Source organism: Myotis brandtii, unplaced genomic scaffold, assembly GCF_000412655.1.
Source record: "Myotis brandtii unplaced genomic scaffold, ASM41265v1 scaffold469, whole genome shotgun sequence".
In the NCBI taxonomy this organism is placed as follows: domain Eukaryota; kingdom Metazoa; phylum Chordata; class Mammalia; order Chiroptera; family Vespertilionidae; genus Myotis; species Myotis brandtii.
The window spans coordinates 983,996-1,001,402 of record NW_005367911.1 but is presented as its reverse complement, the minus strand read 5'-3'; the positions used below and the strand labels follow the sequence as shown (position 1 = coordinate 1,001,402).

At 44.1% G+C, this 17,407-nt stretch overlaps 1 protein-coding gene across 6 annotated transcripts in view; it reads right to left on the bottom strand.

Annotated features, from left to right (window-relative positions):
* Positions 1 to 225: 225 nt before the first annotated feature.
* Positions 226 to 17,407, bottom strand: part of STAT3 (signal transducer and activator of transcription 3 (acute-phase response factor)) — a 51,949-nt gene continuing 34,767 nt past the window's right edge. For 2 of the 6 annotated variants that reach the window (XM_014547237.1, XM_005875729.2), the window contains exons 9-24: positions 15,331 to 15,489; positions 15,092 to 15,184; positions 14,261 to 14,320; positions 12,416 to 12,445; positions 12,223 to 12,316; positions 12,075 to 12,122; positions 10,146 to 10,229; positions 9,335 to 9,433; positions 9,094 to 9,229; positions 8,170 to 8,222; positions 7,615 to 7,709; positions 7,357 to 7,496; positions 6,646 to 6,858; positions 3,232 to 3,274; positions 2,833 to 2,945; positions 226 to 2,228 (exon numbers count right to left, since the gene is read on the bottom strand). In XM_014547237.1, coding sequence (XP_014402723.1) covers positions 2,173 to 2,228; positions 2,833 to 2,945; positions 3,232 to 3,274; positions 6,646 to 6,858; positions 7,357 to 7,496; positions 7,615 to 7,709; positions 8,170 to 8,222; positions 9,094 to 9,229; positions 9,335 to 9,433; positions 10,146 to 10,229; positions 12,075 to 12,122; positions 12,223 to 12,316; positions 12,416 to 12,445; positions 14,261 to 14,320; positions 15,092 to 15,184; positions 15,331 to 15,489 — 1,516 coding nt within the window. In that variant the 3' untranslated portion in view covers positions 226 to 2,172. The remainder of the gene's footprint in view (positions 2,229 to 2,832; positions 2,946 to 3,231; positions 3,275 to 6,645; positions 6,859 to 7,356; positions 7,497 to 7,614; positions 7,710 to 8,169; positions 8,223 to 9,093; positions 9,230 to 9,334; positions 9,434 to 10,145; positions 10,230 to 12,074; positions 12,123 to 12,222; positions 12,317 to 12,415; positions 12,446 to 14,260; positions 14,321 to 15,091; positions 15,185 to 15,330; positions 15,490 to 17,407) is intronic. The other 4 variants (XM_014547238.1, XM_005875731.2, XM_005875732.2 and 1 more) reach the window with 3 other exon arrangements.

Here is a 17,407-nt window from a genome sequence, read left to right as displayed (position 1 = left end):
TGACCCTTACCTGGAAGCTGGTGACTAACATAAGTTGGGGAGGGTTGCTCAGTTGCCCCAAAAGTGGGCCTGAGTCAACTCAGCAATGAGAGGCAAAGGTGACAGAGAGCAGGGCCACCACCTCCTCTCCAGACGCAGGCCTGACCTGTGGGTCAGGCCCCCGCAGAACCTCCCCCAGCCAGAAACAGAGCTGCCACTCTATCAGGCAGGTCCTATATATTTTTATTTTTAGAAGTTAAAGTAGATACAGCAATATACAAAAACACACACACAATAATATAAATTTTTACACTATGAAGTATACATTGGAATTTGGTGCAGTGGCCAGGACAACAGCTTAAAACCACTGTATAAGTAGGTTAAGCGATCAATGGGACCCCTCGGCTGGGCTAGGGTCGGGCAGGGGCAGACAGAAGAGAGAGCGCGGGCAGGTCCTGGAGAACTTGGTTCTTTAAGGGAGCGGCTGACCAAGTCTCAGCTTCTCTCACAACCAGAGTTAAACCCAGATACAAATGCTACTCAAAGCCCTGAACTGTACATCTGCTCCAGAGAAGCCGGATCCTTGCTCCAGATCCCTCGGATCTAGATCTCTCATGTTATGAGTCAAGCTTATTATGAACAAGAGAGTTTCTGGAGAAGGGAGAGCTCTGTGCAACCTGTCAACCGGTTCTAGGCGGGAAGACAGGGATGGCCAAGGGCAACCCCTGTGTGTCTTGGAGAGAAAGTCGTCATCCCCTTAATTCAGAAACTGGCTAACTGGGGTATACCAACAGCATTCCATAGAAACGCCCATCAACTGACTCAGGCGGTTTGGGACCACCCACTACACCCATGCCTCTGGGCCAGAGGGGCCCCAATAGCAAAGACCACCTCTTCCGCTCCTGAGTGTCCCGAAGGGCACAGTAAGTTCGACCTGTTCTGCCTCAGCTGTGGGGCCTCAGCTGGGAGAGTCACCAGTGTGGGGGGGAGCTGGGAGCACGCTCCCTCACACAGGGACAGACTGAGTTTATCAGCAAGCCTTTGCCCCTGGGTTAACCAAGTGAAGAAGTAATTACAGGTGCTGTGGGCAATCACCAAGAAACTGGGGTGAGAGCCACATTCCCTGAGCTCTACCAGACCCTCGATTGGGGCCCCACTGTCTGAGTCATGTTCAACCTGTCACTCTCTCCCTCTTACTCCAGGAGGTCCTGAGACCAGATTCCTAAAGCAAACAGGACAAGGGACCTTTGGACACTGCAAGGGGCCATGCCATAAGAGAGGTGGGGGCTGGGGGGAAGAAAGAGAGTCACCCCATTCTTTATAAGGCACCCACAGAACTTCTGGGCTCTGAATAGGAGCGCATGTCCAAGAGGGAAGGGAGGAAAGGTTATAAGTACCCCTCTGCCAGCCTTACCTACTAACAGACCAACAATAAAAGGAAAATAAAAACTCTATTTAAAAAGACTAGAAGGTTTAGGTTCTCCTTCAACCTTCCTATTTCAAAACCAAAGGCCACGCCACAGCTCCAGAGGTCCTTTAAGGGCTGGGCCTGAGGCCCGTTTCAGGGTTTGTATGAAGTGTCAGCCTGAAGAAAGCTGAATGCCTAAAGCACCAAGGAGGCTATTAACTGAGTTTTCGTAAATACAGAAAAAGGCTATGCTGATACAGTGTTTTTGCCTTTTAATTATTATTATTACTTTAAATTTAAAAAGGAACCTAGGGGCTCTGAAGGTCCTATCTTTTATTTGGATGTTAGCAAGGTTAAAAGTGCAGTGCCAGGGGTATGCGGCTGGAGGCAGCCTGTGGCGTTAGCTTACAGAAAAGGGCAGAGGGATGCCGCTGGCACCAGGAGGCACTTGTCGAACAACAACAACAAGCTGCTGAGAAAGGAGGGCAGGGGGACAAAAACACACGTTTCCTTTCCTTTCCTCCCTCTTGCCACCCCTTCCACATCCCCTGATCACAGTCTCAGAGAACGCTGTCTTATTTGCATTTAGATAAAAGCATATCACCCACATTCATTCATTTCTCTATTTGAAAACAGTGCCCAGATTGCTCAGATAGCAGAAGTAGGAGATTAAAACAAATCTGGAACCACAGAGCGAGGAGTTCAGATGCTCTGGGGCTTGGCTGTCTAAGGGGTGAACAGAGGTGCCTCCGTCATCTCTCGCTGCAGCTTCAGTCCTTGGCGCCTCACATGGGGGAGGTAGCACACTCTGAGGTCAGCTCCATGTCGAATGTGAGGGACTCTGGAGGGACAGACGGGGAGAGCTGGTCAGTTGTCTGGTGAGACACACACCCCTAGCCCTTTGGGGGACAGAGGCTCAGGCCACCTCTGCCACCCAGTCTCCTGCCCCTTGTGGCCAAGTCAGGGTTGGATAACCTAGATTCACTCTCTTCCCTATAGGATCTTGCCCTGGAAGGGCACAGCCCCTTCCTACCTTAACTCATTCCCAACTCTATGTGCTCAAAGACGACCCAGGGCTGCCCTGTTGAATGCGGCAGCCTGGAGTCACAGTGGCTAGTCCAAAGCGAGAGGGGCTGTGGCTGCAAAACACCCAGCAGATTTCAAAGACTCAGTGCAAACACCTCACTCATTTTTTTTCTTACATGTTGAAATGATAGTGTATTGGATTTATTGGGCTTCACAGAAAAATATTAAAATTAACCTCACCTGTTTCCTTTCACTGTTTTTAACGTGGCTACTGGAAGATGTACACTTACGCACGTGGCGTGGTGCATTTCCGCCGGAGAGCACCGCTCTCGAGCCCCTGCTACAATCCCCGTGACCAGCTCTTGGCTCCGCACACGGGCCATCACACAAGGGGGACCAACTGCCCTCCAAATACTCACCAAACTGCCCTCCTGCTGAGGGTTCAGCACCTTCACCATTATTTCCAAACTGCATCAATGAATCTAAAGTGCGGGGGGACATCGGCAGGTCAATGGTATTGCTGCAGGTCGTTCTGTAGGAAATGGGGAGCAGCGGGAGGGGAAAGGGCCGGGTTGACAAGACACAATGGATAAAATAAAAAATAAAAAAAAAGAACAAAACACACACACACAAGCCATCAAACTCTGGTCTCCAACAGAAAAATAAAAGCTCAAGCTTTTTAAATGCACAAGATCACGTGAGTACTGAACACAGCCCAGGCCTCCAACCCTCGCAGAGTAACTCTCACCCATGTCCCATTTCCGGGGTAACTGAGGACATTAGAAATGGAGGCAAAATTGGGAGAGGAGGCCACTTACGGTGTCACACAGATGAACTTGGTCTTCAGGTAGGGGGCAGCACCTGGGAAGAGGAAACGGGCCTTACTGAGTGTGCCCCTCTCGGGGCAGGGCAGGAGGAAGCGGCTGCCCCAGCTGGGCTGACCTGAAACTCACTCCATCCTTGAGCAGAGACTGTTTTGAACCGCCATCTCCCTTCAGGGCTGCCCTCCCACTCTGTACACGACCTGATGTTCTAGGCCAGTGATGGCGAACCTTTTGAGCTCGGTGTGTCAGCATTTTGAAAACCCCAACTTAACTCTAGCGCCGGGTAACATATAGAAATTTTTTGATATTTGCAACCATAGTAAAACAAAGACTTATATTTTTGTTATTTATTTTATATATTTAAATGCCATTTAACAAAGAGAAATCAACCAAAAAAAGAGTTCGCGTGTCACCTGACACGCCTGTCATAGGTTCGCCATCACTGTTCTAGGCCCTTGCAGCCTGGAAGTTCCATGAAGTTTTCCTTAACTACAGAGACTGTCCCACCCGAGCCCAGATAAATCCCAGCCTGTGTTCCTGCTTTCCCTGGACTGTGTTAACGTGTAACTGCCTGGATGTGGTCTGAGGGTAGTGTGCTGGCCGGTCGCGTCACTCGGATGACTTCTCCACATGCAGAAGCAGAGTGTGTGCAGTGTGGGCATCCTGGTCAGTCACCACCGCCCCTCCGTCTCTAAGAGAACGTGAAGCCTCTGATGCTTGTGGTTCCAAAGCTGAGGGTCACACCTGCTATTCCTATTGGCACTAACCTGCCTCTGTTACATTCTTAGGTGAGGGTATGAGAAACTTTCCAGTTGGATAACTACGTCACAAGAAAAGCAGCCTCTCTACAAAAGGAGGGTGTTTGTGGTGCAGTACAACGGACTCTGGACTGGAAAACAGGAGGCCCAGGTGGATTCAATAACAGAAACCCTGGGGCAAGGCCCTTAATTCATGTGTAAAATAAATGGGAGGGGGACGAGGAAGGTGCCCATCCCTGCCATTTCTAATTCTTTTTCTATAGTTAGACACGTGAGAATTGGAAAAAATGCATTTTAGGTACTAAATACTTACACCAAGAGGTCAAGGAAGCTTGGAGACACTGGCATGAAATTTGGGAGGTTCAGGTGAATAGGTCACGTAGGAGGCAGAGAGCAGGGTGGGGCGGGTTGCGAGAAGCACATGTATAAAGCTAGGGGCTTATACAGAAACTGAGGAATCAGAAAGTATAATGACAATCTGACAGAAGGCATTGCCAAGGGGTCCTTAGATCCCTGCCACCTAAGTTATTTTTTGGCCAAGAAATAGATTTATACAGTACAGAATCCAAAGAAGCTACTGAGGCAGGGTTCTGGTGTCTTAGAAATCCATTTGGCCCAGATCTGAGGGGAGCTGACACCCCAGATAGAAAAGGATTTCAACTCACCAATGATCTGGGTAGCTGAGCAAAATAGCTTCATCCTGAGATGGAACAGCAGAAGCACACGAGAGCTAAGACTAAAAGCCAAATTGTGGCTCCATCCAAGGTTGTAAATGTACTTTATCCAATTTGTAAGGTAAGGGATTTGTCATTTCTAAGCGGGGCCTCTCTCCCAAAGCCATAAGGAAATGCTGTGTGGGCTTACGGAGAAGTAAGGAGGAGGGAAGAGTCCCCGGAAAGCCCGGGTCCCTGGGAGATAACCCCTTTGTGACTGGAGTAGAAAGGAAATGGCCACAGACTCATCTCCCTGGAGACGCCCATTTTAATACAAGAGCTGCACACACACCCTGTCCACCCCTACCTGCCCCCTGGACCCCATCTCCAGGCTCACACCACACCAAGCCCCTCCCTGCACACTGCTTACACTTGCCTCACCAGGATGCAAGCAAAACACTCAAGTAATTAGTTCCTTTTTTGTGATTGGCATCTTGCCCCTGAGGCAACACCAATGTCTCCAAGCAGGACAGGACCTTGCCTCCCTGGCACACAGGAGGGGAGGGTGGTAATGGAGGGCACGGCCTCAGAGTGGGAACTTGGATCCTGAAAGTATAATTAGTCGAAATACCAGCACATGGGCCTAATTGTCCTCTGCAGAAGGAACAAAGAGCAGTGTGACGGGGGCTGATAAAGAGATCTCCCAACTGAAGCACAACGTGGAAAGAGAGATAAGTAGCAGACAGGAAGTGAGAGTTAAACTCTTCTAGAATATGAACAAAACTCAAAACCAGAACAAGGGGAAAAGGAAAGTCAATTGTCAAGTAGCTCAAATTTCAGCCCCAAGAAATTCTTCAGAGGGAATTCCTATGAAAAAGTGGGAGGGAAGCTGGTGGGTTTGTGTGTGAGCTATTTGTACAAAAACCATCTTTGCAAAATCAACTGGGTCAGGGCAGCTAACCTCAAAGGATCACTTTAAGCCACTGTTGGTTTCCATGATTAAGAAAAGTGAAATAAAAAGAATGATGGCAAATCATAACTTCCTCATCAGGATCTAGACCAGTGATGGCGAACCTTTTGAGCTCGGCGTGTCAGCATTTTGAAAAACCCTAACTTAACTCTGGTGCCGTGTCACATATAGAAATTTTTTGATATTTGCAACCATAGTAAAACAAAGACTTATATTTTTGATATTTATTTTATATAGTTAAATGCCATTTCACAAAGAAAAATCAGCCCAAAAAATGAGTTCGCGTGTCACCTCTGACACGCGTGTCATAGGTTCGCCATCACTGATCTAGACAGAGAACCTCGAGAGCTGAAAGCAGCAAACACTGATGGGAACAGACTACAAGGGCTCTGCCCCTCCACGCTGATGACAGCACTAGAGATTAAGGTTTCATATAAAATAATTTGCATGTAACTTATATGAACACGTTAAAAAACATCTTCTTTCCAAGAGCTACACATTCTAAACATCAACTCCACACCCCTCCCACCAGTTACCATCTTGCCTTTCAATCACCGCTCTCCCCGACTCTGCTTTCAACCCATGTTCCGATGCTGCTAACACTCATTTCCTGCAGAAAGCCTTTCTTCATCCCACTCGACACTGCTTACATTGTTCAGTGACGAGGAAAAGGAAACACGCTAGACTGAAGTCTGGGTCACAAACCTTCTAGCATCTACTATGTGAGAAGCACTCTGCTTGCTGGGCATCCTGTTTCTAAAGAATTCTGTCCTTGCTTTCTCTTTGCAGCATTTTGGGAATGTGTGGGGGTGGGTAGGGGTGCTCCCTGGGGGCAGACACTAGTGACTCTGAGTCCTCTCCTCTCGCTAACCCATTAGCCACCCCAATAGCACTCACTACAAAGTCCTTCCCCATAAAGAGGAATAAAGATCACTGGTTCCTTAGGCACCCCCTGCCTGTCCTCCAAGGGTCCTACAAGTCCCCACTTTTCCCCAGAATTAAATGTCTGACACGGAAAATCAACAACTACCTGGGTCAGCCTCAGGATGCTCCTGGCTCTCTGGCCGACAATACTTTCCGAACGCCTCCTCCTTAGGAATGTCGGGGTAGAGATAGACCAGTGGAGACACCAGGATATTGGTAGCGTCCATGATCTTATAGCCCATGATGATTTCCGCGAATGACATGTTGTTCAGCTGCTGCTTAGTATATGGTTCCACCGACTGGATCTGTGTCTTACCTGTCATGGGATATGGGAAAGGAAGATAATGGAACCTATGGCTAGGTAACCTCAGGGAAAACTACCTCGATTATTTTTCCTTGAGAGGGGAGGACTTAGGCCAACCTAGCACTCGAGACGCTGAATCCTGCCCAGTCTCCAGCCCGGAGGATATATTCAACAGACGTCTGGAGAGGCTATCCAGCTGGGTCACAGGTAATACATTTGAATAACTACTTGCATAAGATATATTAACAGGGTAGGGAAGAAAGGAGATAAAGGATAAAACTTAAATTGCAAATTTCTAGGCAATTATTAACCCCTGGAGCAAGCAAAACAAAAATGGCAAACTAATCCTTCAGCTGGAAGAATTTTAGAGAAAAGAAGTCAACCAAGTGTGTTTTCCAAGTCTCAGGCGGGGGTGCAAGGCCATCTCTTCCCACTAGGGGGCAGTGAGTGCTTGAAACTAGCAGCAGCCATGGCGGCAGCAATGGAGTGGGAGGGAGCAGCCAAGCTTACCGCTGATGTCCTTCTCCACCCAAGTGAAGGTGACACCTCCTTCTTTGCTGCTTTCACTGAATCTTAGCAGGAAGGTACCTGGGGGCTTGGTGCTCAAGATGGCCCTCTCTCTTTCCTTGCTGATAAAGCCCATTATGTACCTGGAGCCAAAGAGAAACAACAAGGTCAGGGTTGAAGGGGCCCAGCCACTGGCCTGCTGAGACAGCAGGTGACTTGTTACACCTGTGTACTCTGCCAGACACAAGACTGTTAACCTACCCTTCATTCCAAAGGGCCAGAATGTACTTTTTCACAAGGTCAATGATATTGTCCAGCCAGACCCAGAAGGAGAAGCCCTTGCCAGCCATGTTTTCCTGGAGAAAAGAATAATGGGAAGGCCAAGTCTACCACCATCCCAGCCTTTTCCTTCCTAGGGATTCAATGCCACCAACATCCTCAGGCCTATCTACCCTCAGGCAGGTCCTACTGGCCGCTGGACTAAGATTCTAGGGCAGCCGTGGGCAAACTACGGCCCGCGGGCCGGATCCGGCCCGTTTGAAATGAATAAAACTAAAAAAAAAAAAGACTGTACCCTTTTATGTAATGATGTTTACTTTGAATTTATATTAGTTCACACAAACACTCCATCCATGCTTTTGTTCCGGCCCTCCGGTCCAGTTTAAGAACCCATTGTGGCCCTCGAGTCAAAAAGTTTGCCCACCCCTGGTCTAGGGCCTTCAGGCCCAGCACCCTCCCAAGCGACCTCACTGGTGAGCATCATCTCCCACAACTATTCCCAAGACATGATGGCAAGGAGTTAAGAAGATTGCTTACTTTGCAAAATTTAGCCCATGTGATCTGACACCCTGAATAGTTCACACCAGGTCCTGAAGGAAAAAAGAATAAAGTAATATAATTTCCAGCTTTAAATGAAGATCGTCTTTCTTTATTTCTTTTTTATCTATTGATTTTAGAGAGAGAGAAAGGGAAGAGAGAGAAACATGCACTCATTGTCCCACCCATTCATGCATTCATTGGTTGACTCCTATATATGCCTTCACCAGGGATCGAACCCGCAACCTCAGTGTATTGGGACAATGCTCCAACAAACCAACCGAGCCACCCAGCCAGGACAAGATCTAATTCTTAAAACAGAACACATTCATATACACTTGTCCTACAATGGGCCATGAAACCATTGATTTTCATATATTTGAAGGTTGCCACCATGTGCAGATATGCATATGCTTAAGCAAGCAAGCACCCACTTTTGACACCCTCCTCCCTGAGTAGTTGTTTAGTCCAGCAGAGGTGGTAGGTGATGTACCCAGTCCCCCCTGCTCTTCCCTAGCTAGTGGTGGCCCAGGGACACACGGATGAGCGGACACCTGGGGTTACAGGGCCACATTTAGAGGCAGCACAGACAAATATACTTATAGCCCAGGTAGCACACAAAATTTCTACTAAAAATTTTCTACCTACGGTTTATTGAAGAAATAGACAGGGATATCAAGCCTATAGTTCCACCTTCTAACATGCACTGAGCGGTGAGGGAGATGCCACCACGAGAAAAGAAATCTGCCTCCTGCCTCATAAGAAAGATCACCAGGAGGCAAACTTCCTCTGCACCTAACTTCCCCACCAGCAGGAGCACAGGTTTCTGGCCCTGGCACAGAGCCTTGCTCAGTAAACTTTCCTAAATGAAGGCCAGGTTCCTCTTCTGAGGAGCGCAGGAGGGAGAAGAGGTAAAATGCTGACCTAGGAGTTTCTCTGCCAGCGTAGTCAACTGTTCGATGCTCAACCCTCGCTTCGTGGTGGAAGAGAACTGCCAGCTCAGCACCTCGGCCACCTGATCCCAGGTTCCAATTGGGGGCTTTGTGAAAAAGTTCACGTTCTATTGAAAATAACACATTTGCTCACTTAGATGAGGACAGTGCTTGAGGACCTGCACGAGGTGCCACCACCACCTCTGGGCAGTGAGGAGTCAGAAGGCACTAACCTTGGGGTTGTTGGTCAGCATGTTATACCACAGGATGGATGCCCAAGCATTTGGCATCTGACAGATGTTGGAAATCACCACCACTGGCAGGGAGTGTGTCTGTGGAGAAAGTGGGAGATGAGTTGGTTGCGGGTGGAGGGAAGGGAGGTAGGAGGCCCTCATGGCTTCAAAAATTTCTTCACCAGTATCTCCCGGGGTTCGGAATAGAAGGCCATGCCATAAACCACACCCATAAACTGCACCAGAGTAGGAAGAATGCCGAACACAGGCCACAGGACTCAGCTTGTTGGCGGAACATAACTAAGAACTTGTAAAACCTGACTTGCTCAAAGCTGGACTCACAGTCCACAGATTCTTCAAGAATAGAAGCTGTATCTGCCCATTAAACAGAGAGGTCCCAGAAATCAAAGACTAGGACTCCTGCCTTTGCGGGTATATCTTTAATTTAAAGATCAAGAAAGTTAGGAAAAGAGAATGAAGAGGCCATGATTTACTGTATACTAAAATAGTTGACTTTTTAAAGACTTCTTGCCCAAACTTGAGAAATTAACTATCATCAATTTCTACATACAGATTTGATATCAAGTTTGCATAAAGCTGAGTATATAGGTACCTTCTAAGCATTCAAGCAAGACTATACTCTCAGATGGAATATTAAAGAATTTTTTTTAAAAAAAATAAGCAAAACTGAATGCAGTGCCTTACAAAGAGCCATCATCACTCCACCTTCTGTAGGAAAAATACCATCTAGGAGTCCTTGTCCGGAACCACCCCTGCATGTAGCACTATCCCCATTCTGTGGCGAACTCACCTCTAGGTCAATCTTGAGGCCTTGGTGATACACCTCAGTCTCAAAGGTGATCAGGTGCAGCTCCTCGGTCACAATCAGGGAGGCCTACAACATCAAGAAGGACATTCGGTACTAAGCCACAGTGAAGGAGAGGAACATGCCACAGCCACGCTGCACTAAGACGAGTAACCCACCAGGTGGCCACTCACAAACTGTCAGAGACACAACTCTATGCACATGCTCTCTTCAACACTAAGACTCTCCAATGCTAGGACCCTCAACCTGATCTTTTATTGAGTTTTATAATATTACAAAGATCCAAACAGGTCATTTATAAAATGGGTAAGGCATAAAAAATATCAAAACAATGAACGCCTGTTTAAAGAAACACCCAGTTTAAAGAAAAGACCATTACCACTGAGATTCTCTGGGCATCTTTTCCCAAACCCATCCCTGTCCCTCTGTAACTGCTATTTTGTCTTTTGGGTTTATTATTTCCTAGCTTTTCTTATGGTTTGACCATAATTATATCTCTAAACAGTGTATATATTGTTTCGTTTTAGATGTTTGTGAACCTTATACATATGGAATCATACCCTTTGTATTCTTTGGTGACTCACTTCTGACATCCCTGTGGTTGTGTGCATAGTGATTTATTTATTTTCACTGTTGTATAATATTCCATCAATGATTTACAACACAAATCATTTACCCGTTCTGGTGGTGATGGGTATTAATGTGAGTTGTATTCAGGACTTATCACCAGGCTGCTGGGACATTTGTACATGCCTCCTGGTACACGTGTGCAAAGGTTCTCTATTGTTAAGTCCCAGGAATGGCACTGCTGGTTTATAAAGTATGCTCCTTTTATAATGCCAAATTGTTTTCCAAAGCCACTCTAACAATTTATACTCCCACCAGCAACCTTATTTTGAACAAGAGTTACTAATGACTTCTAAGAAACAGAATTTCAATTCATTTTTAAAATATTCTTTTTCTGGTTACAAAAGTAGTATGTATTCAGTTTAAAATGCAAATATTACAGAAATAGTATAGAGTAGCCTCAGATACTAATAGCAGCACAAATAAATAAGTACTGCTTAATGTATATTCCTCTAGAATTTTTTAATGCATACATGAACACGCATAACACAGTGTCATGTGTTTTTAAAATGAATATACTAATATTCTACTTGGAATATTTTGTATCTTGCTTTTATCTAAACAAACGTGCCACATACATTTTTCCATAACATTGCACATAAACTACTTCACTCCTTTCTGTCAAATATTATAAATTCAATTCATTTTTGTTGTAGTGTGAGTGAGTGTGTGTGTGTGTGTGTGTGTGTGTGTGTGTGTTTTAAGGCTACATTTTAGAGAAAAGAGAAAAATGGCTCGGGACAAATATCAGAAAAAGAACAGGGTGTCATAATTTTTTTTAAAGATTACAAACTACTTTTTGGTCACATTTATCTATTTTTTCTAAAGCTTATTTTTGACACTAAGAATCCAATAATCTGAATCAATGGGAGGCAGAGAAGAAATAAGGGGGATAAAGAACAGGTAGGTTTTGTTCTTTTTCTTTTTAAAACTAACTAACTCAGATTTGTTACAACCTTCTATCCCTCCTCAGTCAGAAAAACAAGTCAGCTGGCAGAGGCTGGAAGAGGAGTTTGGAAAGCCCCAGGCCAGGTGGCAGGCTTCCTTGCTACTAAATGGGTGTGGGTAACACAGCAAGGGACTTTCCACTCCTACTTAATGGGATGTTAACTCTTGGGACAATCAAGGAAATGCTCCATCCAGAAAACTCCTGGCAGATGAGACTTCCGGGATCAGGTCATTTTAGCCCACAGCAACTCTTCTGAATGACTACAACTGAAGCAGCCCTTTTCCTTTCCCCCTCAAAGAAAACCCTCCCAGCTGGCTTTTATCCCCCAAAAAACTTACGTCACAATTGGCTCGGCCCCCATTCCCACATCTTTGCTCTCTCAGGGTCTGTAAGAAAAGCAAAGAGCATCTCTGTCACGTGAGGCCGCCCCCTCCCCTCTCCCTCTGCCACAGCCCCATGGAGAAGGACCAGGTTTCTCCCGCATACCAAGTGTTTGAATTCTGCAGAGAGGCTGCCGTTGTTGGATTCTTCCATGTTCATGACTTTTGTGTTTGTGCCCAGAATGTTAAATTTCCTGGATCTGAATCACAGGAGAAAAACCAACCACATAAGTCACTGAGTGGCCAGAGGACAAAGTTAGACTGAACAGAACAAAAGGAAGCCCCTAGGCTGAACTCACCCTCGGAGAGCTGCTACATCCCCGGAGTCTCTGTTAAGAACACAAACCAGTGTTAATAAAACAGGTCCCGTGTTTCTTCAAAAAATCTACTTTAAACACCTGTAATTTACTCTGGTAGAAAAACTGCTGTGTTGCTGGGAATGTCTATCATTCAATTACATTTGTTATGTGAAATATACCAAACCTGTACATGCTTAAGTAGTAGACACAGCTGGTTGCCTGCCCAACATCATCTGCTCCCTTCCTAACAGAACTTTGCTTCTCAGTACCCTTCCATCCCCACCTCCCTCGGATCCTGATCATTAAGTCCATCAGAACATAACATGCCCACAGTGCAGTGGTCCAGGGGGGTGAGGACATGACCTAGATGGTTTCAATCAGACTGGGAAGGAATTACAACCCAGGCTGGATTTACACTCCATAGCTGTGAACATGAGAAAGGAAGCACATGGCCTTTGCTACAAGCAACCATGTTGCAACCCAGAAGGGAAGTTTGCAATGCAGGTGATGCTTATGATGACAGAGAAGGGACAAACAATTCTGGGTCCTTGATGCCTTCAATGAGTCACTGACCTCACCATCAGGAACTTGCCCTAACTCTGCATTTCCAGTTATACTGGGTTGCAAACTTCCTTATTATTTAAGTCACACTGGATTTTCTGTAAAAGTTTACTGTTACCTGAAACTCAGAGCATCACATTTGGTATACTATTCCCAGTGTGCCCACTGTCCTTTAACTCTATGTTTTTTAATATATAATCTTTTTATATAGTCACATTTCCTGGTCTTTTCCTTTTTATTATTTTACTAGAGGCCCGATGCACAAAATTTGTGCAAGGGGCTCGGCCCTCGCAGCCGCAACAGCTTGCCTCAGCCCTTGCAGCCCTGGCTTCGGACATTAGGCTATTGGTCTAATTAGCATATTACACACATGCCTGGGCCACAGGCTCCATCCCCACTGGAGGGTATGCGGGGGGGCAGCCAATCCATGATTCTCTCTAATCAATGATGTTTCTATCTCTCTCCCTCCCTCTCTGAAATCGGTAAAAATATATTTTAAAAAAAGAATCAACATCTTTATAAGATTAGAAGTCTACAATCCAGAAATATGATTTGTCACACCACTTTTTACAATATCCCTTCCTCACTAAAATGTCAGTTTTCTTCAAATAGATCTTAAACATTTTGTTTAAGCTGATCACAATATATTTTACTTTTTTTTGCTTATTATGAGATTATTTTTTCTATTATAATTTCTAACTGGTTAATGCTACTATATGGTTAAGGTTATTAATTTTTGCTTGCTTATTTATTTACTAAACCTACCACCTTCCTCAAGCCCCTTATTTCATTAGTAATTACTTTCTAGTTCATTCTGGATAAAATTTCCAGATAAATAATTATTATACCTAAAATTAAGAATACATTTTTTCTCTTTTCTAAGCTCTTAAAAGGGTATGTGCATTTTAATTTTCGAAAGGTTCTGTCAAATTTTGAAAATTATTCCATCGTAATGAAGTATAGAACAATTTTTGAAAATCCATTTCCCCTATATATTCTCAGTTTTGTATAATATGAATAAATTGCATTTACAAGTAAAAATTTAAAGAAAAAGAGGGACTCAAGGTCACAATAGCAATCACAACTCAAATCTGTACCACTAGCTCTGTGGTTTTGTGCAGGCATGTAAATGACAATGCTCTGCAAGTTTTATGAAAACATTTGTACAAAAAAACAAAGATCTCTGAATGGAGATAAAGTCTCTTAAGTTCACATATCTGTCAAAGTGCTCATTTCTCTGTCATTTGAAAAAGATAAAAAAGAGCCAAGATAAGGAGTACTTACTTGTCAATGCACACTTTAATTTTAAGCTGATAATTTAACTCGGGGAATTTGACCAGCAATCTATTTCAAAAAAAGAAGAAAAAGTGTCTGAGCAAAAAACAACAATAATCCAGTTCTTTAAAAAAGTTTTAAGAAGTGAATAAATGACAATCCCAAATTCCTCTTCCTGCCAGAACCATCTTTGATCTTAAATTAAGCATCACCCCTTTAGGCCAAAGTTACTGAAAAAAAAAAAAAGCCTAAGAATTAAGAACTTGGACAAAATTGTGAGAGATTCACCAAAGGATAATAAAAGCCATTTCATGAAAAATATTACAGGAATACACACTCTGCAGTTGGTTTTCTTTCTGTTAAACCTGAAACGCAACACAAAACCAAATATCTAAGGGTGGAAATTTCACTGCGGAAGGGCAAACCCCAACATACCTGTCTGACTTGAGTGTGAAAGTAACACTTCCCTGCAGGCCCACCACCCACCTGCCCTGTGGTCCCCCTTAGCTTCTATACCACTAAGCCTTACTCTTTCCCTTAAAATCCTCAGGGAAAAGAAGGCTCAAAGAACAGAAAGAACTGGTATTACTTTGCCCCTGTTGTCTCAGACTGTAGGACTAGAATCATAAAAATATGCCCCAGTAACCTAAAAAAGATGACCATTCCTTAGCTTTTGACAGAAGGAACAAAGAGCAAGTCAATGTTACGCCAACAAATTTCACACCCCCCACAGTACTGTCTGTGCTGCCTGTGAAGAACAACCCTGAATACCGACTCTGCTCTCGTCTAAGAATGTCTCTCAATAAAACAGCTACCCAGGATGGAAGTGTTGTGGCCCACCTGACTTTAGTAGTAAACTGGACACCGGTCTTGATGACTAATGGCCGGTCGGGATGCATGGGCATGCAGGGCTGCCGCTCAACCACAAAGGCACTGAAAGAGCAAGACAAGGACAGCAGTTCACACACTACACAGTGGGCCAGCCTTCATCCTGTGCCTGTGAAGTGAGCCAATCTCTTGTTTAAGGATGTAATTGGGAAGGGGGGTGCTGAGGGAAAGGGACAAGGATTCTAAGTTACCTTTTCATTAAGTTTCTAAAGAGTTCCACAATTCTCTCCTCCAGCATTGGCCGGTGCTGTACAATGGGGTCCCCTTTGTAGGAAACTTTTTGCTGCAACTCCTCCAGTTTCTTAATTTGTTGGCGCGTCTGAAGTTGAGATTCTGCTAATGAGGTTATCCTGCCAATAAAATAAGAAAGTTACCAGTGACCTAAGGGAGGGTACATGGGTAAATGAGAGGGGGAAGGGTATACTCTAGAGATAAACACTACTATGCAGTCCCCTACAATTAGAAAGGGCGACTTATTTTATTGTGGTAAAATATACATAACAAGAAATTTACCATTTGTATTTGTACAATTCAGCGGCATTAAATGTGAAAAGGGGGAATTTATTTTTCATTAAATAAGGAAAGGGGAAATTTATTTTGCCTCTTTAAAATAGTCCCTTCCTAAAGTTTTGCATTTCAAAGAGAGAGCTAGCCACAGAGGAAGAAGTGTCAAAACTTATGCTACTAGGAGGTGTTTAACAGAGTTATCACTGGATAGTGACAAGCAATAGAACCCACATATGGAGAATGTGAAATATGAAATTTGGCACTCATTTTTTTATCCTAACTTATCCTTATACCAAAATATGAAGACTGGGGAAACATAAGAGGTAAGACCTCCCAAGAAGATGGATTTAAGTTAGCTCCGCCTTTCACTATCTGTGTAACCTTGGCCAACTCCCCATTGTGGGGCTTAATGTCTCCCTGCATGAGGGAAGGGGTTGAACTGCAGGATCCCCATGAGCCCTCTCAACATCGCCTTTCAATGGATCAAAGGATATGACTTTATGTTTCAAAATATTGATAACATGCACATAGAAAAAGTGGACAGGGAGACAAAGTTTGATTAAGTCTGTCCCCAAGAATAAAAAATATTATTGTCTCTCCTTGATGGTCTACCACTAGTTTAATAAAGACTAAAAGACCTCAAAGAGAGAAGGTGAAAGATGCAGGGGAGAGGGGGCAGAGGTAGGACTTTTGAGCTCCCTGACTCCCTTCTGGCACTTATGTTCTCCCATCCCCGGAACTTAAGCTTTTTGGTTCCCTGATCAGAAAGCATTTAAAACTGCTTTCAGTAAATTAACAAAACTCGGGGTTAGTGAGGATATGAACAAACAGGTATTCTCATGTAGAGTTGCCCTGAATTTTCAATTTCATGCTCTGTGTATCTGGGCTCCCCATCATGTCACGTTTCTCCTAGTTTATTGAAGCTGGTGCAACCCATTCATTATTGGGCCTCGCATTTCAAGGGTGCTCACAAAGATGTGCTAGATGACTGTGTAAAAGAGCAGATTATAGAGAAGCATAAAGAACAACCCACTAATGTGAAAATGCTTGGATTTCTATCTTTTTGTGTATATATACAACAATAACAGCTGTCTAGACTGGTAGTCACCAAAATCTTAGCTGAAGGTAGCTCTGAATAATTCAGTTTTAAAAGACTTTTCTTCCCTTTATTAATTTTCTGGATTTGAACTTTTTCCCCTTATAAAAGAGCTTGTACAATTTTAGGTTATTTAACTGACTAAAACTTAAAATTTAGTCTTGGCCTTGGCCGGTATGGCTCAGTTGGTTGGAGCGTCATCCCATACATCAAAGGTGGAGGGTTCAATTCCCAGTCAGGGTACATAGCCACATTGTGGATTTGATCCCTAGTCATGGTGTGTGGGGGAGGCAATGGATCAATGTTTCTTTCCCTCTCTCTTTCTCTCTCTCCCCCTCTTCCTCTCTCAAAAATAATTAAAAAAACAAAAACTTGTTTAAAATGTTAAATACAATGAAACCTAAAACTTTATTTAAATTATAAAATAGAACAGATTTAAAATATAGTACTATAAATACATTTTTATTTTTAAAATTGTCCAAATAAAGTGAAAGCTTTAACTCTTAGAGCTAAATTTGACTACGTAAAAGTCCCCACCTTTGAGATGTAATACCAACACTTTGGGCCTGCAGCTATGACCATAATTTAGCACAGCTTTCCAGAAGGAAAGGAAAAACTTCTCTTTCATCTTTTATTAGTTTTCTAGATGAAAAATCCCCACCTTT